Source organism: Pan paniscus, chromosome 6, assembly GCF_029289425.2.
Source record: "Pan paniscus chromosome 6, NHGRI_mPanPan1-v2.0_pri, whole genome shotgun sequence".
NCBI lineage: Eukaryota > Metazoa > Chordata > Mammalia > Primates > Hominidae > Pan > Pan paniscus.
This window is the reverse complement of record NC_073255.2, coordinates 50,767,848-50,779,042: the sequence shown is the minus strand read 5'-3', so window position 1 is coordinate 50,779,042 and position 11,195 is coordinate 50,767,848. Positions and strand designations below refer to the sequence as shown.

At 48.9% G+C, this 11,195-nt stretch overlaps 1 protein-coding gene across 2 annotated transcripts; it reads right to left on the bottom strand.

Annotated features, from left to right (window-relative positions):
* Window positions 1-243: 243 nt before the first annotated feature.
* On the bottom strand, window positions 244-8,541 carry IGFBP1 (insulin like growth factor binding protein 1). 2 transcript variants are annotated; one of them, XM_055115918.3, is made up of 5 exons: window positions 6,435-8,541; window positions 4,892-5,942; window positions 3,175-3,344; window positions 1,842-1,970; window positions 244-942 (listed from the first exon to the last, which is right to left on the bottom strand). In XM_055115918.3, exons 2-5 carry the CDS (start codon window positions 5,304-5,306, stop codon window positions 811-813), a joined length of 846 nt encoding a protein of 281 aa, XP_054971893.1. In that variant the 5' UTR covers window positions 5,307-5,942; window positions 6,435-8,541; the 3' UTR covers window positions 244-810. The 2 variants fall into 2 exon arrangements, with proteins under 2 accessions (XP_054971893.1, XP_034819951.1); XM_034964060.4 differs by having other exon boundaries at window positions 4,892-8,541.
* Window positions 8,542-11,195: the final 2,654 nt, after the last annotated feature.

Here is an 11,195-nt window from a genome sequence, read left to right as displayed (position 1 = left end):
GGGACACAGGAATGCCCAGCCTGGCCAGGCAGAGGAGGAAGGTCCCAATGCCACTGGGAAGTGGAAACCCTGGGGCAGCCGGGGCAAGATCTAGGGTAGTTAGGACAAGGGGCTCTGCAGACCCAAAACACCATCTTGGTATCACAAAAGCACAAAATGCATAAGGAAGGTGAGGGTGAAGGACAAAGGGATTTCAGAAACAAAGATAATATCACTAAATAAACATCCACAGAGATAACAGTATTTCCATGCAGAATATTTATTGTAAATGTTTCCATTATGGACATGTGTTTAACAACATATCCAGTGTACATTTTAACAGGTGGCAACATCACCACAGGTAGCTTTGATTACGTAATCAACACTTTTAACTTTCCCTACACATGTACATCAAATGTGAATGGTGGAATATACAAGTTAACCGTCCTCCTTCAAACTAGCTGAAAAACTACTCTCTCTGATTTCATTTTGCATTGTCTAGGCAGTATTTTTCCATGCTCTTTAAAAACAGACGCAGGAGCTTTGGAAGAGCAGAAATGCAATTACTTACATACAATATGATGAGAAGTGTTTCATGATATACAAATTGACATAGTACAAGTTATTAACATAGTACAAGTTTTTACTGTGTAGAAAAAATAAACTTACAGTGAATAAATAAACAGCTTTCTATATCAAGTTATGTATGGAGTATAAAAAGTAGTTACTATATATATACATATACATATATATATAAATGTGCATGTTCTAGAGTATAAATATACTATATACTTAAATATTTCACGTGACAGAACATTATTTCATCTGGTTTCAGTTTTGTACATTAAAATACATCTGGCAGTTGGGGTCTCCCCTGATCTCTGGAGACCCTGGGATCCTCTTCCCATTCCAAGGGTAGACGCACCAGCAGAGTCCCGCCTCTCCATCCATGGATGTCTCACACTGCAAAGACAAGACCAAGGTCAAGAGCAGCAGATGACAAGCTGACAGGGAAAGTAGAGCCATAGCTGGCCCTTTTTCCAGTGCAGCCGAGCACTGCAGAGCCAAGCCAAGAGTCCCGGCTGTGAAACCAGCTGCCCATGATGCAGGCAAATCTCACACCCTCCTGGTTCTCATCATAAAATAGAGACAGTGACCGAGTGGCATGTGCAATAATGACTTCCCATGTGTGTTAAACAGTACAGTGTGTGCACAGCTGTCTGCTTCATAGCCTGATGTCAGGGGAGCCCAACCCAGAGGGAACATGTCTCGTGTGTGCCCCACTGTTCATTGCCTGTGAAGCAGGGCCTAGTCCTCAGTTTCTCCCAATAAAATCTACAGAACCTGTACTTCACTGAGACCTAAAGCACTCCTCAATATGAAATCTTGGTCTGTTTGATCTCATTTATTATCTGGCAAGCCACAAAAATGTTGTTGTGTTTTATTAGACAGTTCAAGGAGAAAAAAGTGTTAAGAGCTGTCCAAATAGCTACTTGCTTTTCTAAGTTAAGTTTGTTCCCTTCCTCTCTTGTATAGGTGAGGAACCCAAGATCCAAGCGTTAGGGGGCCTAGGAAAGTCTTCCATAGCTATTGGCTTGCTGAGTGATGGAGCTCAGGCTTAGCCCCAGGGCCCCTGGTCCAGCGCAGGTTTTCCACCTCTGGCGGTGACATATTGACCTGTTCAATAGGCTTTCTTCACGTAGCTGTTCCAGGTTCCCAGAGGGGTGGATCTGGCTCAATACAACCACTTCTGGTGTCTACTTTGGAGTGGACCTTCTTTGACATGAATGACCGTGGCTTGGCAGGAATGTAGGGCAGTAGTCCCTTTCACCCTGATGACGCACACTGGCAAGGCCACCTACCTGTCTGCTGTGATAAAATCCATTCTTGTTGCAGTTTGGCAGGTAAAATTTGGAAATTTCTTCTCCTGATGTCTCCTGTGCCTTGCCTAAACTCTCTACGACTCTGTAGAGTTCTATTCGGCAGGGCTCCTAAGAGAATAACTTGACGTTAGCATATCTAACAAGACACAGTGAATTATCAGCCTAGACAATGACTGATGGAAGAGGTTTTGTAGAAGCAGGAGTGGCCCTACGATCTGGCCACGGGGACCTGGGACTAGGTGTCATGTGATGTGCTCCCTCTGGGCCTCTTTTTCCCACCTGCAGTTAGTCTGTCTTAAGTTGTTCAGATAAAGAACAAGAACACCATTCTCTCCCTCACCAGTCACTCTCTCAACACCTGCACAGAGACATCCCCTGGCAAGAGCCTCACCAACACCACAAAACTCTTCCCAACTCTTCCTGCCACCTACTGAATACTTTTGGCACCCGCCATCTGGTTAGAAGAGTGGGCATAACTCTTAATTAAGAATTTAGCAGAAGACATTTCTAGATTTTGAATAACTTTCCTCTGCAATCTACAAGGTTCTTTTACATAAACTAAATCAAGTGAGGACTAAGGCATTCATTTGGATAATTTAAGAATTAACTTTCCTCCATTTATCGTTATTCTCAGATGAAATTCCAAAATGTTGAGAAAATGGTTTAATCCTCCCTTTTTCTGGGTAGGCATGTTTGTGGAAGTAATTTATTTTCTCAAATCAAATCACTCCGACTTTGATTCTCTGTCGCCCTCAAGTGGTAGAATTCAAAACAGACATAATTAAGATAATGGGGAGTTGATGTTTAATGAGTTCCGAGCTTCAGTTTGGGAAGATGAAAATTCTGAAGGTAGATATTGGTAGTGGTTGCAGAATAACGTGCATTACTTATTGTTACTTAATGCCACAGAAACCTATGCTTCAAAATAGTTAAAACAGTACATTTTATGTCTATTTTATGATAACTTTTTTAAAGGGAGGCAAATCATACAATGGGGGTGAAAGCAGTTAGGCCCTTGTACTAAGTTTTGGAACAATGTAACTCAATGTTCTGACACCCTTTAGAGAGGAACTCAGAGACATGAAGTAACCTATCATCCGGAACTACATTTTCTTTGCATCCTCTCCTGAAAGTCCATGTGTTCACAGTTTGACAAAGTTTAACTGAGAAATGGCCACTAGGTTTTGGGGGAAAAGCATTTCTTTCCAGGGCATCAGGACCAGGAAGGAGTGGGCCAGGTCTGCTTGTCACAGCCGACTCAAGCTACATCCTCTGACAGGAGAGTTCCCACCACCCACCTGCTGGGCCTCACCTTCCATTTTTTGATGTTGGTGACATGGAGAGCCTTCGAGCCATCATAGGTACTGATGGCGTCCCAAAGGATGGAATGATCCTCTTCAGAAGGGGCCATCAGATGGAAATTATCCAGGAGCTCCTCCTCAGTTATCTCCGTGCTCTCTGGGCTTTCAGGGCTCCCTGCCTCTGGAAAGGAAACATTGCAGACCCCATGAGCCCTCCCAAAGCATCTGCCCCTCTCGGGCCCCCAGGAGATCACTTCCTTCCCTCAAAACCAGGCTGGGCCATGAGGATGGCCACATTCCCTAACCTGATTTTCACTGACTCTCACTGTAAAGGACCTTGTAATGGTTTCCAGGAAGAGTGATGTCCCAACAGCAATGCCAGCTCTGTTCCTGACAATAGTAAGTTTCAGGGCCTGGCAAGGGTGCCCCACGTTTCTGCTTTTAAAGCAGCAGGGGAGCAGAGCAACAAATGCATTTGCTGAGGTTGAGAACAACCCTAAAGAAGCCAGGATTAGAGTTCAGTTCCTAACCGCATTAGTAGGGAGCCTCGAAACCTCAGCTTCTCCATCCTTAAAATGGGGATTTTACTAATATCCCTGAATGGATGGTACAGTTCATCTAGAAGTGGAGTCTAGAATGCAGCTCTCCTGACCCAAACTACTACCCTTTTCTATTTTGGGGCCCCTGCCTTCCCACGTCCTAAGGGACTTCTCTGCAACACCTCCTCCACCCCCATGGCAAGAGGATCTTGCAGATAGAGCCCAAAGGTACATGAACAGAATCAGCACACTGGCCTATAAGGGACCCCCTGTGGAAATCCATCTCCTTGAGGATCAGTGAGACGACTCCCTTTCATTTCCTCTGAAGGGCAGAGAATCCGCAGGAAATCCCTGTTCCCTCCTTGGAAGGGTCACTGACTCTCACACACTCACTCTAACACCCTATCAGGGTATGGAAGTCCTAATTCCTCCAAGAATGGCACAGGACAGGACGTGCAAGCAGCCCAGATGAGGAGATAGGGGCTGGAGTAGAGAAAGAGGCATTTCCTCCACTTCCCGCTACAAACAAATGCCTGCTTAAATCCAGGAAAGAACCTGATTGTCATGTTCTTAGGGGGCAACATACACATCAAACATTGTTTTTCTATGGCAATGAATGGAAGTGAAGCTTTTAGCCTCAACTCTCACATTATGTTCTGTAAACATCTGGGAAGCACATACTGTATCCAGGACGTATATTACAAAGGACATTCCAAACACCTCCTGGGGAGGCCAGCAGGAGGGATTCCCTTCTTAGGCCTTCCCGGATGCTCCAGCCACTGGGGCTGCCCACGTGCTGGCAAGGAGACTGGTGGGGGACCCAGGGTGGCATCCCAACTGCGGAGGCAGCCCCACCGCCTCCCTCTACTCTTGCTGTCTGGGTCTCTAAAGATCCCTGGGCTACGAGGGCCAAGTGCGAGCTTCCTCCTTGAGTCTCCACTAAGCTATGTGTGCCCTGGAACATCTTCCTTCTTCTCCCAGGGCACGTCCTGCCAAGACCATGCAATGATCGGGCTCCACTGGGTGACCCAAGCTCCTTCCCCAACTACGTGCTCTGGTTTCAAGCTCTAGTTGTGGACAAGCACCTGCCCGGCTGCAGCCCCACCCAGTAGTTAGGGGAGTGGGGGCGGGAGGTGCCGGGCGGGGGCGGGCGGCAGGAGGTGCTGGAGCAGGGGCGGGACTGTGGTACCTGCAGCACGGGGAGCGGAGGCGTCAGACTCCTGCACGCAGGCGCCTTGGCCGCGGGTGAGGGCGTGCAGAGGTTGCTGCTCCCCCGGCAGCGCGCGGCAACTGAGTCCCCGGGCGCAGCGTGCAGTCGCCACGCCGCACGCGGCGCCCAGAGGCAGGGCGCACATCGGGCAACAGCCGCAGCCGGCGGACCGGGTGACCTCCGAGCACGAGGCGGACACCGGCGGGCAGAGCGCGAGCTTCTCGGCGGAGCAGGGCGCGCACTGCCACGGAGCGCCGGCTGTCACGCCGACCTGGACAGTCAGCAGGAGCAGTACCAGCCAGACGCGAGCAACGGGGACCTCTGACATCTCCAGGCGCGAGCAGCAGACAGGGGCCGATGCTCTCTGGGCTGGTGGCGGCGGGCGGTGGCCCATACTCTGGGCAAGTGATGGTGGAGCGGTGGCCAGTGCTCTCTGGGAGGGTGGCGGCGGCGCGGCGGCAGATGCTCGCTGGATGGGATGGCGGTGGCCGATGCTCGCTGGACACAGCGCGCACCTTATAAAGGGCACAGGCCGCGCCACTTGCACCAGGAGGTTAATGATTGGCAGCGCGGCACGCTAGGAGCTGAATGTTCAAAATAAGTTTGTTTTGCTAGTGCACCCAAGGCCCTACGCAAACCGCTGGTGGGAGGAGGGTAAACGGTTTTGATTTCATACTGTTTGTCCCGTTGTTAGGGGGTTCAGGCCCTGAGTTAAAGTCCAGTTCTAACAAGTGCTCAGCTGGGAGGGGGATGACGTTTGTTTTTGTCAAAAAGACAGCCCAGGTCCAGCTGGCCAGGCTCTTTAATTGACACAGAAAAAAGCCCTAGAGATCTCCTGCAAAGCGTCTCCTGCAAAAACTAAAAAATCCTGGGTAACACCAGCCCACCCAGCAGTTCTCAAATGCAGAAAACAATGCCCCAGGTGAGGAAAGGCGAGATGGGGTTAGAATCCAGGTCTCTGCAAGCCCTAGCGGGTTATCTGTGAGAAAGCCCGGAATTGCTTCTCTTTCTGCAGGAAAAAGCCTCCAACCTGCAACAAAACAAAACAAAAACACAGTTCATCCTAGGGCTCTGCCAAGCTCCCCAATCTCACTCTACCTCCAAGAGCCTTTCTCCTCTCTGGAGGGGCAGTTAAGAAGGTCTAACAAGGTCTTGTTAGCAGTGGAGCCAGAATCCCAGGGCACCCATGACTTTCCCGCATAGGCCAGATATTTATCAGTAGCAAATGCAAAGGTTTTCTCTTTAGTTAAAATTCTCATTTCTCGGATATTCTCTTTCACAGGAAAGAAGTCGAAAGAAAAAAATCCTTCAAAGAAAGTCAGAATCAGGCTTATCTCCAGGAGTTGCAGGCTCTCCCCATCACTCCCTCCATGGCCTTCCAGTGGAGAGCTGTGATCAGGGAGCGTGCCATGCTCCAGGCCTGCCCCTTGGCCTCTCCTGTGACCCCCAAACCCCACATTTTCCCACCCACCTGCCACCATCTTTGCCTCCCATTCTAGGCACAGGCTCAGGGCTACCCTACCTCCAGGCCTGGGCCTCCTGTTGTCCCTTCAGATCCTTTAGGAGTGGTGTTGCCAAACTGGGAAACTGGAGATGGCTTGTCCAGCCCCTTGCTTTATAGAGGAGAACACTGAGGCCAGAGAAGGAAGGCTATTGCCAGGTCAAAGTCACAGAGGCTATAACGGTGGATCCTGAACAAGAATTCACATTTCTGATGCCCATACAGTCCTGTTTACTGTAAGCAAGCCCTAAGTAAATGCCTTTCTCTGTAATCTGGCTAAAACACTCTAAAACAGTAGAGCATTGCTGAATCACCTCAAGTGACAGTCATTCTTACATTCAAGGAAATGATCCCTGCTGCTCCCTTCAGGGAAGGTGTAAGGGCAGGTGAAAATAATAACTACCCTGAAATTCTGAAGCTGGAGGTAGAATGGTCTGTGCTAACAATGCCACCCTCAGCTGTTTATCCTACAGATGATGAGACAGACGTGAGAGATCGTTTTAAACTTATGTGAAAAAATACGCGAACCAATCCCTATCTGGAAGCCATACTGCAAATAACCTAAATGCCCATCTCTAGGTGCTGGATACATAAATCCTGGGACATCCTTCCACTGGAAGATAGACAGCTATCAACAAGAAAGAGCAACTCTGATTTTCTTATAGAGAAAAATCTCTAAAAGTAAAGTGATTCAACTTTAGTAAAATCTCCTAGCTAAGTACAAATGAGAAAGTACAGAGTGTGGTACTGTTTGTGTACAATAAAAGCAAGATGAATGTATGCAACTGATTCTACATTTATTGAATGTTTTGGGAGGAATACATAAATTGATAGCAATGCCTTCTTGTGGGTGGTGGTGAAAAATGTGACTGAGGGACAGACCGGTTTTCCTTGCATACCCTTTCTTAACCTTCTGAATTTGTAGATGTATTTACACTGTCTATTACATTATCAATCTAAAGAATAACCAAGGGGCCAGGCTCAGTGGCTCATGCCTGTAATCCCAACACTTTGGGAGGCCAAGGTGGGCGGATCACCAGAGATCAGGAATTCGAGACCAGACTGACCAACATGGCAAAACCCCATCTCTACTAAAAATACAAAAATTATCCAGGCATGGTGTCAGTCACCTGTAATCCCAGCTACTCAGGAGGCTGAGGCAGGAGAATCGCTTGAACCCAGGAGGCAGAGGTTACAGTGAGCCAAGATCATGCCATTGCACTCCAGCCTGGGAGACAAGAGCGAGACTCTGACTCAAAAAATAAAAATAAAAAAATAACCAAGTTGAAATTAACTGACGACCTCCTTTTCTCACCACTTTCCTGTTTCTGTGGCCTTCGGGAAGTGACTTGGATTTGCCAAGCTGGCTTTTGTTCTACCTCTAAAGTCTCCAAAGAGTAATGGCCCCAGCGTCTCCTGCAAAAATCAAAATAAGGCAGTGAGGTCACTGCAGTTGGAAGTTTATGATTGTTTGTCATTATTTCTTTACAGAGCAGAGTTTGGTGTTTGGTAAAGGAACTGACCAACGGTTTTGAATTTTTTGACATTATTTTTAGGGTAGATGCCTAAGCAATTTGATTTCCAGAAGAAGAATGTGTGCTCTGTATTTTCTGACTTCCTCAGCTTGCAATCAGTGCCCACACCTGAAATGTTTTCTTAATGAAACACACGAAAGAGGCAATTCTTTGGTAAATATCTGGAGGCCACCTGCTGTGTGCCAGGCAGTGTACTCCGCCCTGGATAGTTGTGCACTTGCTCAGCATTCGACCCACCCATCCTCCCTGAGGTCTCACTTGTCCTGCATGTAGTGAAAATTCCTCCCCTCAAGGATCGATTTCCCAAATGTTTTCCTTGCTTGCTTCATAGCAACAGCAAACCAAACAGCCCCCAAATCAAGAGAGAGCTCTCCTCCTACTCCTGACCCTCTGTCAACACAGATGGAGCCAAGCCCCTCCCTACAGGCCTGTGTAGGCCGACTGTCCATCCGTCCATCCTGTGTGGGAGTGAGCGGCCCTGCCCTGGCAGGTTGGAGTCACAGCCGATGATGTGACTGCTCACACAGCCATTTCTGGGAACATTCATGAATCCCCAAGCCCCACTGCCCCCTGGCAGGGGTCACAGCCTGGCCTGCCTTTGGTGGTCCCAGTGCTCTGACTCACAGCTGGCTGGGGAGGCTGGGGAAGTGCCCAGGGGAGACATGAAAGGAGGTGCATCTCTCAGCTCTGGGAAGTGCAGGGTGGGCCCTGGGAGAGAGGTCTCCGGACCTGCTGCACCTCAGCCTCAGTTGGCCTGACCCTAACCCCATGACTCTGGTCTTGCTGTTCTCAGTGCCTGAACTTCCATCACTCTATCATGCTTATCAAGTCCATGGTCTCTTCCATCCATCCCGGAAACTCTTTCTTGCAGGAATCTATCCTGATATCCCCCACCTCCTGCGGCTGCCCCCTCAGAATGAATTGCTCTTCCTTCCAGCTTCTCCATCTCAAGCTCCCAAGCTTCTGTCTGCATTCTTTCCTTCACCCAACAGTGACCGCAGTGGAGTGGGAGGGAGGTACACTTCCAATGTAGGGCAGGTACTGAGCTAGGTGTGGGGGAAAGGGGTGATGGGATGCCCTACACTGAGCCACAGTCTTGCCCCCATCTAGCAGGAGGATGGTCTGTCAAGGGCGGGCTACTTACAACCTCACCCTTAGGATAAGTGGGGTGGGAAGAGACAGCAGGTCTATTTGTGTCTGGGTACGTCTCCATAAGCTGCTGGCCATGGCTGGTCTTGGAGGGTAAGTGGCCTTCCCCCAAGCAGCAAAGGGATGGGGTGTGCAATGTGGGAGAATAGAGATGATGGTGGGATGACAGCAGACAGCTGGGAAGAGTGCAGTGTGTTCAGGGAAGAGCCAGTAGTTCTTCCTGCTGGGAGCTGGAATAACAGGCAGGGAGTGGCAGGGGAGCAGGCAGGGGACCAGGCACAAAGAGGCCTGGAGGCTGTGCAAAGGGGTTTAGACTCCTCGTTAGGGCAGCAGGCCACCACCACAGGAGTATAAGCAGGCTAAGAGAGTGGATATCCTTAGAAAGGAGGTTCTGAGTCAGGCAAAGTGGCTCACGCCTGTAATTCCAACACTGAGAGGCTGACGTGGGAGAATCGTTTGAGGCCAAGGATTTGAGACCAGCCTGGGTAACAAAGCATGACCCTGTCTCTGTGAAAATAAAAATAATTAGCCAGGCATGGTGGTGTATGACTGTAGTCCTAGCTACTCAGGAGGCTGAGGTGAGAGGGTCACTTAAGCCCAGGAGTTTGAGGCTACAGTGAGTTATGATCACACCACTGTACTCCAGCCTCGGTGGCAGAGTGAGACCCTGTCTCAAGAGAAAAAGAGAGAGAGGAGAGAAAGAAAGGGAGAAAGAATGGAGGAAAGAGAGGAAGGAGAGAGATGGAGAGAAGGAAGGAAGAAAGAGAGAGAAAGAAAAAGAAAGAAAGAGAAAGAAAGAAAAGAAAAGAAAAAAGAAAAGAAAAGAAAAGAAAGAAAAAGAAAGAAAGATCGGTTCTGGAAGATCACCAGGGAGGGAGCCGGCGCCTGGGGACCCCTCATTCCTGCACCCCTTCTGAGCACCAACCAGACACCCAGAAGCTGAGGACCAGCCATGAAGGAGGCAGAGCCCCACCCTCAAAGATGTAGAGGGGGGAAAATAGTAAACAAATACTTTAACAAATGCACTACAGCTTGTGATTAATGCATGAAAGAAAGAAAAGAACATCAGGAAGGGGAGTATGGAATGATGCTTCAGATGGGATGGCCCACATAGTGACCAAAACTGGTGAGAGGAAGAGTTAGAGACAGATAAGAAAAGTCAGAGAGCCATAGACGAGGTCCATGCCTTAGCTCAAGGCCCCTCGGACTCCCTGGAGCCAACTGCACAACTGTGTGCTTCCGTGTGGTCTTTGGGAGTCGTCATCGACTCTAATGGGCCTTTGACCACCCAAAGGTTGAGGACCATTCTGGGCTCAGTTATATCTTCATGGCACTGTTCCTTCCTCCTATGACCCCTTCTCCATCCCTGGGGACCCACCATAAATGTCCTCACCTCTGCACAGCCTGACTTCAGTGCCCCCCTGTGCAATCCTGATGCTTGATCTCACATTGGGTTATACTCATGCTGAAGAGCTAAAATAAATGCCTATCTACGTACTTCTGTGTGTGTGTGTGTGTTGGGGTGTGTCTCACCTGGTTTAGTGAACAGGGGACAAGCACATAGATGTCCTTCTGTCCAGCACCACACAGGCACCAATAGGTGCCCCATGCCCATTTGATAAAGAACTATGAATCCAATTTCACAGGACACCTGGAATCAGAGCATTAGAGCAGGGAGGGGTGGGGGAGCTAGTGTTTCATAAACGTTTACTGTACTGGGCATACCTCATGCCAAGCCACACATGCCAAAGTTGCCAGTAGGTCTCATCACCACCAGCTGGAGATGAAGCCCCTTCTTCACCCAAATCAAAGCCTTTACCCTTCCTGCCATAGCATACAGGCATTTTACGTAGACTAGGGCCAAAAATGTCCGCATGTGCAGGGGCAACTGGGAGCATATTTTGGGAGGCTGGGATGAACAGTTGTTTGGGGTAAGTGTGGAAAGCTTTCAGTGCTAGACATGGAATCTGTATTCAATCAACCGAGCAAAAAAGGGTATTAAACCAGGGACCAGGAGACCTCCTGCCACATTGCAAATTCTCTGTGCTGCAAAGAAAAGGAAACCACTATCAGTGATTCAGAAAAGGTGAGGGGCACA